The sequence below is a fragment of the Hydra vulgaris genome, chromosome 03, assembly GCF_038396675.1.
Source record: "Hydra vulgaris chromosome 03, alternate assembly HydraT2T_AEP".
Taxonomy (NCBI): domain Eukaryota; kingdom Metazoa; phylum Cnidaria; class Hydrozoa; order Anthoathecata; family Hydridae; genus Hydra; species Hydra vulgaris.
Window position 1 is genome coordinate 34,900,395 of NC_088922.1, and position 16,791 is coordinate 34,917,185.

Here is a 16,791-nt window from a genome sequence, read left to right on the forward strand (position 1 = left end):
TTGTTGATGAAACACAGTGTTAAATGAAAAAAAAATTTTTTAAGTGATTTTCTACTACTAATATAATTGCTCTGTTCTTTTAAGAACATTGAGCACTCTATTGTGTAGAATACCTTTTAAAGTTGTTTAAATATATTTATGTATATATATATATATATATATATATATATATATATATATATATATATATATATATATATATATATATATATATATATATATGTATATATCTTTAGAATTCTGCTCTTTTGTTGGCAAATGTCATAGTATCAGCAATTGAGGATATTGGAACTAACCTTGATACATATTACTCATCAGATAAAGCAAAGGTTGACACAGTTTATGCAAAAAAACTTTGTGTTGGATCAATGCATCTCTGTTTTTCACTTGGGTTTGAGGTTTTTATTTTTAAGTTGTTTGTTGATTTATTTTTATATTTCTTTATATGCACCAGAATTCTTGAGCATAAACAACATTTTATATACAATAAATTTCCATAGTCTAATTGCATCAATTAACATGTTAACTGCATTTATTATAAGGATAACTTCTGATGTGGTCACTTTTTGTTAGCTTGCTGAACTTGAACTTGCTGTAAGCATGTCTTTAAAACTTCTTAGCGCAAAAATCTGTCCCATTTTTTAATTGACAACTATGTGTTTTGCTGAGCAGTGGCAGAGAATTTTTTTTTTAATTATACTTTACTCCCAACAAGGCTGCAAGCAATCACTAATAAGTTAAAAGTTATTCGAAAAAAAAGAATAGAGTTAAATAGCAAGAAAACTGTTGACAGAAGACTTGAAAAGTTCAAGTTTATATGAGTCAGAAAAACATGAGGATGGGAGAGAGTTCAAAAGGGCTGAAGTGTGGGGAAAAAATTAAATTTTTTAGAGTGACATATACAGTAAAAAAATGAGACTTTGCAGACTGACAAGTCAAATGAGTAAGAGTTTGATTGACGGAACTAGAGATGATATTATCTTTGAGCAGTGACTATGATACAGTACAGTATTTGTAGAAAAGAGAAGGAAATGTAACTTTACGATGATAAGAGAGAGACTCAAGCTTGGCAGATAATACGGGTTTAACTATGTTTACAATGCGTTATTGAATTTTGTCTAGAAGAGAAAGAGAAATCATTAGAAAAATCAACACAAAGGTGACAAAATTATTCCATACAAGGGCGAATAAAAGATTTGTAGAGGTAGAGAATGAAATCAGGAGTAAGAAAATAGTATGTATGATAAAGAGAACTAACCAGCAGATGCTATTTTAGCAATCGATTGAGAGGTCAGTAGCGAACGATATTACAAGAAGACAGAAAGAAGAGGACCCACTGAAAGTGTTGTCATTCATCAACATAAGAATGTCAACAGTATTGTGATAGTTGTTTGCAGTTAAATAATGCAGTTAATTTGCAGTTGAAGTTTTTCTGGTCTTGAAATTCTCAAGCCACTGCAAGGCCCAATCCGTTAAGATCAAATTCAAGATTGGTTGCTTATTTTAAGTGATCGAAAAGAGAAGACTTTTTGTCAAGACAGGAGAACAAAGTTAAATTATCAGCAAATAGTCACTTTAGATGTAAGGTTGTCAGAAAGATCATTAATAAAGTTACTGAAAATGAAGAAGAGTGTTGGCCTTCACGGATGACTTTAATAAAGTCATTAAAAAGAAATAATTTGATAATCTCAAAAACTTTTCCAGATACACTATAAAAAGCAAGATTATGGAGAAGACTAGCATGCTAAACTTTATTAACATATAGTATTTAACATAAGTTTCTCTCTCCCTCCCTCTCTTTCTCTCTCTCTCTCTTAAAATTTTAAAACATTTTTTTTGATAATATTGGGGACCTGTGTAATGTTTAAGGGTCTTGTGGCACCCCTAAAAATATTTTTTATTCAAAAATTTTTCAAATCCAGTATTATTTTATTATATAAAACACATTTAGGAGGTGTCAGCAGACATTTTCAAAAAAGTTATTTTTAGCACCACCCTAATTTATATACTATATACTATTATATATACTAAAAATATCAGCCCTCGGAATTTGGGTCAGTATTCGTTAATACCAACCTAACTGCCGACCTTAAAGTATTTGAGGTCGGCAAAAAATCGCCGATCTCCTTTCTATTTTTTAGGGCAGGTGCACTAGTGATTCATGTGTGTGCAGAGCAGCAATTGGAACTCTGCTCTTGTGAACCCGTGCATTGCCTTGCAAGAGAAACACACCCTTGGTCAATTTTCTTTTACATTTTTCCTTGATTGCCTTCTTTAATTTTTTTGAGTTTTTTTTCTTTGGCGGTGTGTGATCTATTTTGATAATGGTCTATTTTTCTTATCAATGCCAAAATTAAAAGTTTGCAGTTGGCCATTGAAATCCTTAATGGTCAACAGGCAATCAATCAGTAATAAGCCATAAATAACTAATTTTAATTTATACTGTAAGCAACCCTCATATATGTTATACATAAAATCTGGGCAAATATTCTCAGGAACAGAAAAATACTGAAGCTATGACAAGGGATTTTGTTTATATACACCAGACAATTTAATATTATCAGCATCACCAAAAATTACTTGCCATTCTGCATTATGGCGTTCTTTAGTTTTTGAGTGTAGATCTTCTTCATAAAACATATCTTGCATTTGTTCTTTTGTTGTATAGCAGTAATGGCAGCTCTTATTGGCATTGAAATTTGAATTAAATCCAAAAATTTGATGCAATGCAATATTGTCCCCAGACCACATAACTACTGCACCATATATGCAAACATAACTTCTTTTATTCATATATGCAAACATAACTTCTTTATATACAATTTAACTCCTTTCTTTTGAGCTACCAAGTTCTTTACTAATAGTTTTAAAAGCTTTTCATATCCATTCTGTGCAACATCAACTGAAAAATAATAAATTACACGATATATGTTGGCCAATTGTGAGCAAATTTATGTTAACATTTTTTGATGGATTAATGAACAGCACAAACTTTGTAAACTTTAGTTTTTAAACATAAAGGGTTTACTGTTTTAAAATCATCACAGTATAGTTGAAGCTGACGAGCGTCTGGATGTTTCTGATATAAAGGGTGATACTTATATTGTTTTGCATCACTATAACAAGTTAATTTATTGAATTTTGTACAAATGTTATTATCTATTTTATCAACTGTGTACTTTAAAAGCACCATAGAAATAGTTTTTAGTAAAGGAATATACTGCTTAGTTTCCTTTACGTAACTTATCACATTGTTTCTATTAACTTTATGACGCATCTTAAATCTGAACCCAATAGTTATTTCAATAGGTGCATTCATCCCTTTTTGTTGTAAGTATTTTCTTTGCAAGTAACTAGATGTAATTAAACTACATTTTACACACTCATATTCAATATCATTTAGAACATCATTTACTCTGCCAGCATCTGTTTCATCCTTGTGCATTGTTTTTTGTACACTTTTGATTATTGTGAATAAAATATTTTTAATACTTTTTCCTACATACTGAATTACAGCATCACCTAAGTTACAACATCTGAGAGTCATTAAAACATTTCTTTTATCATTTCCCCATTTAATGCACTTTAACAAATATTTTTCCTGTTATCTTTATTAATATGTGCTGAATATCAATATCTTTATTAATATGTGCTATAAATACCTTGTTGATCCATTAGCTCACCATTGCTTGCCACAAGAAAATATTTATACTTTCATATTCCAGATAAGGATCACTTGGATGCTTTCTATATAAATGAATTGTAAAGGGCATGGACAGTGTCATATGTTCTGCAACAACCACCTTGACTGCAAGGAATTTTAGATTTTTTTTGGAAGAAATACCATAGTGATAATAAGATGTTTCAAAAGATCACTTAGGGATTGTCCAAAAATTATGCAACTCTAAGTTCATGTTAAAAACAGAAGTAGGAGATCTTAAGTTATTTTACGCTGTGATTTTCATTAAACTTTATGGACTGTTCTGTTTTTTTATTTATCTAAAGGCTCTGCCTTTAAAAAAACTTTTGATCTTTTTTTTTTTGCTAATTAATGGAAATTAGCATTGTATAATTTATGGGCGATCCCTTACAGTCTTTAAGTCTACTTAAGTCTTACAGTCCTTAGAGTCTAAGATCGACTCATAAAATACACAAAAATAACCCATTGTTTATACTAATATTGATGAAGGTATTGGAAGTAAAAAATACAGACGAAAAAAGCTATAACATAAAAATGCAATAAAAACTGTATAGTTTGCATAAAAATAAATGTCAAAAATTGAATTAAAGTATTAAAAATATATATTGTATAAAAATGTATAAAAATTGAATTAAAGTATTGCTAGTTTTTAAAAGTAGTATTATTAGTTTACAACTTGAAATTTTATATAATTTTCAAGGTATCCAAAATTTTTGTTTTAAAATAATGACTTCTCAAAACTCCATTTTTTTTTAGCTTTTGCGCATGTATTTTATGAAAATTTTTGAAAGATGAGTTTTGTGTCAGCAAAGAAAGTAGTCTTTGCATTTAATGTGCTTTAAAATGATATTTATAAAATATAAGATTAACTTGTGTGTGTGTGTGTGTGTATATATATATATATATATATATATATATATATATATATATTTAATATATATATATATATATATATATATATATATATATATATATATATATATATATATATATATATATATATATATATATATATATATATATATATATATATATATATATATATATATAATTTTGATAATAACATGTTTATTTTCAGTATCTTCGTGAGGTATTTCGGTTATTTACTGGTCAACATCGTTTAGAATTGTCAAAGCTTTTTATAAGATTGTCTAAAATATGGATGAATTTTGTTATGACAAAAACTGAACGAGGCAGAGGAACTCGGCCTAGGTTTTTTCTTTTCTTAATATACATATATTATATAAAAGTAAATGTGTTATGGATTTTTTTTAAGTCAGCACCTTTTATTTAGTAATAAAGTTTAATGTTTAAACATTTTAGATGGGCTGCCCAAGGGATGGAATTTTTAATTGCAGCAATTGATCCAATTAATTTAGAGCAATTATCTGGAGAAGAGTTTCAAGTAAAATTATTGATAAAGTTTTAATTTGCTCTTCAGCAAATTTTTATACTAAATTTACGATAAGGGTGTTATTGTCAATTTTTTAAGCTGTTTTTTTTTTGTTTTGTTTTTTCTTTCAAAAGTTTTAATTTTATTGTTAACAAATTTTCACTTTATTTCATAAAATTTTTCTAAATTAGAGTTTAAAATCAGAAATGCAAGCTTGTGCTCGTTATGTTATTGGAACATATGCTACAAATGAGACTAAAACAAAAGGTTTAAATTTTTTGTTGTTTTCTTTGTATATTAATATTAACATTTATTAAAGTTTTAATTGAATATTACTAGTTCAAGTTTCTTTTAAAAAAAGATGTTTCTATTATGGTATCCTTGTGTTACCTTATGTGTTATCAATTGATAACATTTTTTTAGCATAAATTTAAATGAGACTGAAATAATATTGGTAGTCTAATTTTTTGTTGGATTAACTGTTTTTAGAGTCTCATAGTAACAATTTATTGTTAAAACGAAGTCGTAGTCTTACACAAAATAACAAGTCTCCTGATAGTCCAATTAAAGATGAAAAACAAGACAGCAAGCAAAGGACTTCTTTAACTCTTGAGTTCCCAATAACACATACATCATCAGAACCAACATTGCCGCATGGAGGTGACAGTATGTTTCTTGAAGAATTATATGAAGGTATATTTTGTTTACTTTTTGGAGTTTATGATTATATGAATAACTCAATTTAGTTTTCTCTTTTTCTTCTAAATCTCTTCACCTAATAGCTTCTACTCATCTGATGAGTTTTTTATGCAGCTTTTTTTGCGTTGCGCATAGCCAAGCAGTACAAGAGTCTGAGTTCTACTTCTAAATTCCATCATCTTTCTGAGGATCTCTTTGTAATGCTTCATGAATTCCACTTCTTAAATCCACTATTTCTCTGAGAATCTATTCCCTATACTTAATAAGTTCCACTTCTGAATGATTATTTATATACTTTATTTTCTTTCAATTGACCAATTCTACACTTAAAAAGTTCTCTCTTGTTTACTAATTTTTTACCAATTTCATGTCAGAAATTTGTACTGTAGAATAAAAGCTTCATCCAACTTTTTTACCTATTTTCTATCTTGCTTTCTGATTGAGACATAATCGCCTTGTTTCTTTAAATCAACTGACTCATGTATGTGCATATATTACATGCACATTACATGAGTCAGACTGGCATTCCCAAAGCATCTGAAAGTAGTTAATTATAATACAATCACTTTTTCATTTACTTATCTTAACTACATTATTTATCTGTTTTTCTGCTACTACCAACACTTATTAAATCTTTTTTACATCCAACCTAGAAAAAATTTTTACCATCAAATCTAATTGTTTTTAACATTCTTTACTAAAATATTTTGCTTATTTTAATTTTTTAAAACACCAACTTTAATACAGACAAACCTTTTTAGACAAAGTAAAATTTCTGGATTTATTATTTGTGTGTGTGTGTAATAAATATCGTTCATACATAGAAACTGCCTGATAAACTCAAACCCTCACTTGATTTTTGTACTAAAGCCCCAGCGTCAGTTTTTTTCAATATACATAATGATGTTTCATGTGCAGCTGAATTCACTTCTATTGGTACATATATATATATATATATATACATATATGTATGTATGTATGTATGTATATATATATATATATATATATATATATATATATATATATATATATATATATATATATATATATATATATATACACACACACACACACACACAACAATAAAAGCAAATTTAGATCGGCAATCTAACATATTATAGATATAAGGAGCTGTTTAATACATAAATTGACTGCTATAGGGAGGAAGTACCTGCTACATGAGGTACTTCCTCCCTATACCATTACATACTGGGGTTTTTGGTTGGGACTATATATATATATATATATATATATATATATATATATATATATATATATATATATATATATATATATATACACACACACACATGCAGTGAAGAACCCAGAGTTTATTTTGAGATACCGCTTTTTTTCTTGGTAACATTAGGGAGGAGGGTGTTATGTTTTTGAGTTCTCCTCACCACCCTCCACCCTCCCCTCTCTACTTCTTCCCTAGTTAAAACAGGTGCCGCGGCAATGATTTTTAGTCATCATTTTTTTAATTTTTATTTTATCATTTGTGTTTATCTTGTTTAGTTTTATCCTAAGATAAGGAGTGGGTTTAAAAGCATTTTTTTGAATACATGAGTTTACCAGTGGACGATGTTACTTTACTTATTATAAGAAAACTATTTTACTTAAGACTTTAATAAACGCTTTTGTTGCAAATAACACGCTATTTGTAAATAATTATTAAAAATTTTTTAAAGTATTTTAAACATTTATTAACTATATTTTAGTAAATTCAATTTTAGTAGTTATTAATGTTTTAAATAAATTGTAATTATATGTTTAAATACTTTAAACAATTTTTAATCAATATTTACATTACATAATATATTTTCATATATTTAATTGCACAATATTTGTAAAATTAAGAAGAACAGTTTTACGTCTTGTATTCAAATAATTATTTGAATAAAAAACATAAGCATTTAATAAACATATATATATATATATATATATATATATATATATATATATATATATATATATATATATATATATATATATATATATATATATATATATATATATATATATATATATATATATATATGTATGTATAACAGAGTAGTATATTAGTAACAAATGCTTATCTAAACTTTTTCTTTAACTCTGAGTTTCTTACTCAAATAATTATTTGTATAGAGTCAATTGAAGATGCGAAAGAGGTGGGTGTACCTGTAATTGTCCGTGTTAGAAATTCTATTAAAGAAATTGAAGAACGACGCACGGCAAAACTACAACATATGGGTGTCATAGGAAGTGTCACATATAAAAAACCAGATTTAGCAGTTGAGTTAATGCAGCTAAATTTCAGAAGAGTCCATTTCAAATGGCAACTAGGAAATAAAATAGGTTTGTGGATATTTAAATTTAGTTTATATATAGGTAATGTAGCTATTTTTTAAATGTTTTTTGTAATTCTATAAATGTATTGTGTAAATTTACAGTCTGTAAAAGTTAGGTGGTTTACAATAATTATCAAAAAATATTAGTATGCACTATGCAAAATTTAAGTCTTTGAATTTCGATTTTCCAAATCAAAGTCATACCAACAACTATGGTGTTTAGGAGAATTCTTAAAATTCTTTTTTGTCAACACAGAAAAAAATATCAACATTTTGTCAAGTTGTCATATTTTTATGGGTCTCCATTATATATTATGATAATAAGTTAACAGTTTGAAAGATGGATTGGGTTTAATATTCAAAAAATTTGATTATCAATAGGAGAAGGCCAGTTTGGAAAAGTATTTTCATGCATCAATCTTGATACTGGAGAGCTTATGGCAATGAAACAAGTTAATTTTTTCAGTTTTTTTAACCATAATTTTATTTTATAATTTGTTTTTTATTGTTTTTTTTAGTATTTTTTATAGAATAAGCATAACTTTCTTAATAAAAATCAATTTTTTTTTGGTAATTTTGTTTCTACAATATAGATTCGATTTAATCCAAATGACTATGCAACTATCCAATCAATAGCTGACGAAATAACAAATGTACAAAGTGTTAAACATGAAAGCTTAGTCAAATATTATGGTGTTGAAGTTCACAAGGTATAATTTAGTTTACTGTTATGATGGTTTTGTTAGTGTTTTTATCTTTTTGTTACATGGTAGCTATTTTCAATTTTTTATGCTACATAGAAAATTATATATATATATATATATATATATATATATATATATATACATAGTGTCTATACTATATTACTATAGTTTCTGTCATCCTAAACCTGTTTTTTTTTTTTTTAAATCTCCCTTGTCTGTTATTTTTCAGTTATATTTGATCTATTTTATTGTCTGTTACCTAATATTCTGTCTACTTTATTTTTTGTTATCTTGTTTTCACTTGTTATCGTTGTTGTTCACTACTTGTTATCTTGAGTTTAGTAAGCGATCGGGGCTATGGTCGCGGCCAGGTTTGATAATACATAGCCGCAACCGGGGATGAGTTTATGATCAGTGCTGCATTAATATTGATAGATCCTATAAAAATGTTATTTTTAATTAAAATTTATGATATGAGTTATAATTAAAAACAATTCCAGTCATAAACCCAGCCGGGGCTGCATTAAAATTGATAGATCCTATAAAATATTGTTTTTAAATAAAATTCATATCATAAATTTTAATTAAAAATAACATTTTTTTAGGATCTATCAATATTAATGCAGCCCTGATCATAAACCTGGCCCTGGTCATGGCTATGTGTTATCAAACCTAGCCCCGGCCCTGGCCCTGGTCGCTTACTACTTGAGTTTTACAATCTTTACTAGTATTTTATTTTTTACATTCTTAAAATGTCTTTAAAAATTATTTTTTAGTTTTTGTTTGTTATCTTTTTGAGAAATTGAGAAATATCTAGAATCATTTTTAAGGATGAAATGCTTATATTTATGGAATACTGTGAAGATGGTACAATTGCGGAAGTGGCAAAACTTGGACTTCCAGAATCTCTAATTCGTGTTTACACTTATCAGATTATAAAAGCTGTAGACTTTTTACATCAAAATGGCATTATACACAGGGATATTAAAGGTATTTTAATATACTGCTTTATTTACTTTTTGTTGTCTACAGTATTATAGTAACTCAATTATTTAAGTTTTAAAAGTTATCTAATATATATTTTTAACTACATTTTAAATTTGTTCATAGATTTATTGTTATTACAGTTTATTTTAAAACTATTTATACTAATATATATTATATATACTATAACTGTCTCCCAACCAAATTACAACTAACTTCTAATCTCTTAAAAAAAAGTTACAACTAACTTACAATCCCAACCAAGTTACAACTAACTTCTAATCTCTTAAAAAAAAGTTACAACTAACATATATAAACCCAACCAAGTTACAACTAGCTTCTAATCTCTTTAAAAAAAAGTCACAACTAACTTATAATCCCAACCAAGTTACAACTAACTTATAATTTCTTAAAAAAAAGTTACAACTAACATATATAAACCCAACTAAGTTACAACTAATTTATAATTTCTTAGAAAAAAGTTACAACTAACTTATAATCTCTTAAAAATGTGTGGCTTACAAAGTCTGTGATAAAGACCTTTTTCTTTTATGCCTTAATGCATTAGTGTTGTAGTGGTAGAATGTTTGTTTCTAAAGAGAGAGGTTTGGAAATAGTTCTCAAAAACTAACTGACTAATAACTCTTACGAGTGATGCCAGATTATTAGTATTTAAATCTTTGTATTGCTCTGAAGCTTTTGGCTAACCAGTATCTCTTTGAAAGTCAGAATTAACAACTTTTTAACAACGCTTTCTCTAATTTCATGTAATAGTGTCTTGTCAGCTATGGAGAAAATAACTGTTTTCTTGTCATGGTATCAAGGATGTCATTTCATAACATTAATGCATACTTGGGCAAAATTAGGTCTTGTAATTAAAAATCGTCTTAATAGCCATACATTTAAAAAGAGTTTTTAAATACATATCTGTAGCCATATATGCAAAAGGAACTTTTAAAAACATCTACAAATTCAGAAAAGACTATAACATGTGACATAAAAATAAAGAGTTGAACTGTGGACTAAGAAGGCAAAGTTCAAAATTATAAATTGCTTTAGCAAGAAATCTTGCATGATGGAAGGTGCCAGGTCTTTTAAAATGAAATCCTGTGATAAAACCATCTAATTAAATGACTTTCAGCTGGCAAAGGTTATAGTCATTGCTGAGTAATGTGTTTTTCTGTAAAACTCCTTTGCTGCTATGATATCTTCATTTTAAAACATTTTTATCCTTTTATTAAAATCATATCTTAACTTATTTTTTATAAGTATTACTTTGCCAGTCAAACTTGTTAAAATATACAGTTTATTACTTTAGCAAATATGTTATTTCAGTTTTCGCATATATATATATATGTATATATATATATACATATATATATATATACATATATATATATATACATATATATATATATATACATATATATATATATATATATGTATATATATATTTATATATATATATATATATATACATATATATATATATATATATATATATATATATATATATATATATATATATATATATATATATACATATACATATATATATATATATATATATATATATATATATATATATATATATATATATATATATATATATATATATATATATACACACACACGCGCATATATACACATGCATATGTGTGTGTATTGGGTAATGTTAGGTAATATTAGCCAAAAAGTTCTTCTGAAAAAAATATATACGAAAAAATAACGTTGATCTTTAAAAAAATGAATACTTTTTTTTTTTTAATTCATAATAAACATTCACAATATATAAATTAAATTGAGTTTTTCAAAATTTGGCCATGACGTTTTCACACACCATAAAAAATAAATATTTTTGAACAATATAGTATTATCATTATTCAAAAATCTTTACACCTAATAAGTTCTTCAGTTGTAAATGTTATAAATAATATTTATGAGTTGTTAATATTTTGTATAAAGTTTACACTGTTCCTTGGAAAGTTCTGTTAAGATATATTAGGAACATGATAAATTCTGAGACCTACTTTTAGCCAATAGTAAAAGTCATTATGAAAGTATAGTTATGATGCAGAGTAATAATTTATGTTGATATCAAAAAATAAATGATAAAAACCAGGCTAGAAGAATAAAAATTGAGTTAAAAAGTTTTAAATTTAAAACCTTTTTTTGAAAAAATTTTCCATTGGAATTTGTTGTAGTTAGCTTTAGCTTACACCTTATCAAGGAGGCTGCTGTGAAGTTTCCACCCAAAGAAAAACTGTTTTGCTGTATCAAGCTTCATTATTATATGCAAAATCAAGCAAAAAAAAATTTTTCAATTCTATGTGCAATTCAACTCAGTGTTTATAATAATTTAACACTAAAGTAAGCATTAAGAATATGTTGAGATTTGTTAGAATAATTTAACATGTTAACACAATTTTATTTTAATTTAGGTGCAAATATTTTTCTTTCGTCCAGTGGAATCATAAAAATTGGAGATTTTGGTTCTGCTGTTAGGCTGAGGGATGCTTTTGAAACATGCCAGGGTGAAGTGTTTAACACTAGAGGAACTGCAGGTTTGATTCAAATTTCAATTCGGCTTTATTTAATATTAACAAATTGTGCTTCTTTTTTTTAGTTTATATAATTTGTTTATATTTAGTTCAGGTATTTAAAGTTTAAAATGAATATATATATATATTTACATTATTTATATATATATATATATATATATATATATATATATATATATATATATATATATATGTATATATATATGTATATATATATATATATATATATATATATATATATATATATATATATATATATATATATATATATATGTGTGTGTGTGCGTATGTGTATATATATATATATATATATATATATATATATATATATATATATATATATATATATATATATATATATATGTATATATATATATATATATGTATATATATATATATATGTATATATATATATATATATGTATATATATATATATATGTATATATATATATATATATGTATATATATATATATGTATATATATATATATATATATGTATATATATATATATATATATATGTATATATATATATATATATATATCTCAGCGTGGAAAATATGAAATCGAAGGCAAGCGGTTTAACACATGGAATTGATGATTAATTATTTTTTTGGACGGTCAAAATTTTTATTTTTTTATTTGATTTTTATTTGAATTTTATCTTAGTAATAGTTGTTCATGACTGAACTTTAGGTAGTACCAGTAGTTAACAAACTTTAGGTAGTACCAGTAGTTAACAAATATTATTCTTTTTTATAATATAATTTATGTATATGAACTATATACATTTCTCATAATGAATGCATGTGTTATAGTTTATTTTTATTTTTCTTAGAAAGGTTAAAATAAAGCATAATATATACACTTTTCAGGAGTAAGAATCTTGATCCTGAAGTAAGAGAGTCTTATAGTTTAATATAACTCCTTAAGTATCAGATACTTATAGTTTAGAGTTATCTTTTTTTTTTTTGAGTAATGGGAGCTTGAGAAAAAAAAGAGTTCTTGTAGATATTAGCGCTGAAGAGCAACGTAAGGTTAGCTTAAACGAATATTGGGAAAAGTTAATACTCGTTAGTGAAAATTATAGTTTCTTTTATCTCTCCTTGTTCCATGAAATTTACAAAGCTCCTGTCTTCATTTAACAAGTCTATATTGACCTTTTTTACATTTGTTTACTGCACTATGTGTAGAAATTTTCCTTTTATCTATTATGTTCTTGAAGTAATTCATGTCAAAATATCAAAACATATTTGCGCATGACATTTAACATGTGTGCGCAACACTTTTACTGTAATCAGAGAATGGTGTGTTGATTATTTTTAATTTATTTATAATAAGTTATAAAACATTAAAAACAACAGCATACTAAGTAATTTTCTTTTTTCATGTGATATTTCGATTATATGTGATATTGTATAAATTTCTTTTATGTGATTTGTGATATTTATATTTTTGATGTGATATTAGTTATTTTTTATGTGATATATTAAATTGGCATTTTATATTTGATGACAGTCTATACAAATTAGATCAAAGTATCACAAAGGAAAGTTAGTTAGTACGCTGCTGTTTTTGATGTTTTATAATTTACTATAACTTTATGCATAACAAGAAATGTCACTAAAACACTTAATTTATTTTAAAATAATTCATTTTATTGCTATGATTTCGCAAACAGTGGAAAAGCTACGAGAGAAATAATTGAAAAGATTTAATGAAAAAAAAAAAAAGTACAGTTGAGATAATGTTCTTTTATATAAAAATTTCAAATAATAGTAAAATAAGAATTTAAATCTCTGAAGTTAATAAAAAAAAATATTGCTCATTTTAAAAACCACTAATGTTAACTAGTTAGTAATAATGTTATTAGCTCTTGTTTGCAGATACCATTGAAAATAAAACCGAATATTTAATACTAAGAAAATGATTGTTTTATGAAACACTAAATATATATTTAATAATCCTAATATATAAATTAAGAAAAAAAGAAATTCAATCATTTATGAAAAAAGAATTTTTACCACCAGTAAAATGAAAGTAATTTAAATAAGTGAAGCAAAAAACTTAATTATACCATTTTTTACTTTTAGTTGTATTTCCCAAGGTCCTTCTTGCACAGAACTAATCCGATCCAATTGCACAAAATCAGATTTCACACTTCCTAAATACAATGCCCCTAAATGCTGCTGCGAGGTCGAAAAAAATTTATATTTTGTTTTGCTGACCAGCCTCTCTATCTGAAATATTCAATTTTGTTTTAAGGCAAACTGAGCTATTTGAGAAATGGTTCATAATTTTACAGTCTCTACATTTTTTACCCCATGCTGGACATGACTCTCTACTAAAAGGATGCTTTTTTAAACAGAATATACACGCCAATGAATTTAAACTAAAGTCCTTTTCATTGCCAGTGTTTGTGAATTAAACTTTTTTCTGTTGTATAATTGTTGTCCGATTGGTTAACATTTTCACTTTTATTATTTTGTAATTCAGATACATCATCTTGTGCTTTTTCAGAAGAACGACAAATTTCTACTGCTTTATCCAGTGTTAATGTCTTTTCAGAAAGTAATTTTTCTCGTACTTTATCACATCATATCTCCGATACAATTTTATCTCTTAATAAACTGTTTAAGTTAAGTATAATATTTGTCAGCAAAGCAAATTAATGGGTTCAAGGTTGTTAAAGCGGAAAAATTACTGATTTCTGTTAACATGCAATCATTACTAGATAAAAATTTTAACAATGATAAATTTAATATATATTCGAATATATTTTAAGTAGTAGAATTAATATTATAAAAATATTCCAAGTTATTAATTTTTAATTATTATATTATTAATAAAAAGTTAATTTTAGTGCAATGTTTTAAAAACTAAGATAAAAACCAAGCAGTATTGTTAAAAAAAAAAAAGGATTAAATAAAAAATTTGCTTTAACATCTTTTTGCTTTTTAACTTTTTGCTTTAATGACCCACTAGCAATTAAAGTAGCATATTGTAAACAATAAAAATATTTTAATTGCTTTTTCAAAATTTAGACGATTTTATGAAATTTTAGTATGTGCTTTTTCCAATTATCCTAGTTATTTATCAAACCTTGCTTTTTAAAACTCTGATTTTTATTCAACCGGTCAACAATGATCGCAAGAAATAATTTTGGGGGTCAAAATAGCAATTTTAGTCATTTTGGGCAGTTATTAAACGTTGACCAGCTGTTTATTTCCATGCTGTATGTGTATATGTATATATATAATATATATTTTAAATTATTCACCTCCCCAAGGCCGAGAGGGCCATTACAGTCGAGGAGGCTACTTTTTGTGGTTACAACTCTCTCTTAATTCTATAACTCCGAAACACAAACATCGACGAACAAGGCCACTGCGTGGAGAAACAAGTTGAGCGCGGTACTACCAGGGATGTGGTGGGGATCGAAATATATATGTATATATATACATATATATATATATAGATATATATATATATATATATATATATATATATATGTATATATATATATATATGTGTATATATATATATATATATATATATATATATATATATATATATATATATATATATATATTATATATGTATGTGTATCGATTGACAATTAGGTAGAACATGCAAGGAGTGCTGCTAGATTACCTGATAAATAGGCAGAACTTGCAACGAGTGCTGCTACAGATAGGTAAAATGTAAGGAGTGCTGCTATATTGACTGACAAATAGGGAGAACATGCGAGGAGTGCTGTTACATTGACACAGGATTTTGGCTAAGGCAAGCAATCTTTTTATTTAAGAAATAAAGCTCTTAGTTTTTGTAAAGAAAATATGGTAAAACTTTCATCTAATTTTTACACTGTGACTTGAACACTGTGAGTGATGTTTGGAAAAAGTGGAAAGAGACTGGTGGCATGTCTCAGAGAGTTGGCCAAGGCCATCCAAATAAACAACAGTAAAAGATGAGAGGGCTCTAGTGGAAAATCACTTGGGAACAAAAGAGAAACTTTTTAACTTGCACAACTAGCATGTGGCAATGCTATATGTTACATGTGCTAGAACAGTATGATTGCATCAAATAATCATCGAGCTAAATTTGCATGGGCAAATCTAACTCGATGATTATTTGATGCAATCATATCGGGCAAAGTATCGCATTAATATTTACAGAAGAGTTGGTGAAAAAAATTTAGATTCATGCTTACAGCCTACTGTAAAGATTAGTGGAGGTTCTATTATGGTTTGGGGATGAATTTCTTGGCTTAATCAGTATATTAGATAAGTTTAATAAATAATTAATAAGGTGGTTGTTTCAACATTTTCCTAAACATTCTAATGTGATATAAACAAGAACATACTTAAGTTTGGCACTTAAGTATTCTAATCATTTTGGTGATAAAGAAATC

The 16,791-nt window shown here is 26.1% G+C and overlaps 1 protein-coding gene across 3 annotated transcripts in view; it reads left to right on the forward strand.

Annotated features, from left to right (window-relative positions):
• Positions 1-16,791, forward strand: part of LOC101235315 (mitogen-activated protein kinase kinase kinase 4) — an 86,682-nt gene that overhangs the window by 51,638 nt on the left and 18,253 nt on the right. For 2 of the 3 annotated variants that reach the window (XM_065793004.1, XM_065793005.1), the window contains exons 10-19: positions 237-398; positions 4,779-4,912; positions 5,024-5,105; positions 5,285-5,360; positions 5,583-5,786; positions 7,926-8,135; positions 8,510-8,580; positions 8,722-8,838; positions 9,663-9,822; positions 12,258-12,380. In XM_065793004.1, coding sequence (XP_065649076.1) covers positions 237-398; positions 4,779-4,912; positions 5,024-5,105; positions 5,285-5,360; positions 5,583-5,786; positions 7,926-8,135; positions 8,510-8,580; positions 8,722-8,838; positions 9,663-9,822; positions 12,258-12,380 — 1,339 coding nt within the window. Of the gene's footprint in view, positions 1-236; positions 399-4,778; positions 4,913-5,023; positions 5,106-5,284; positions 5,361-5,582; positions 5,787-7,925; positions 8,136-8,509; positions 8,581-8,721; positions 8,839-9,608; positions 9,823-12,257; positions 12,381-16,791 lie in introns of those variants that run through there. The other variant, XM_065793006.1, reaches the window with a different exon arrangement.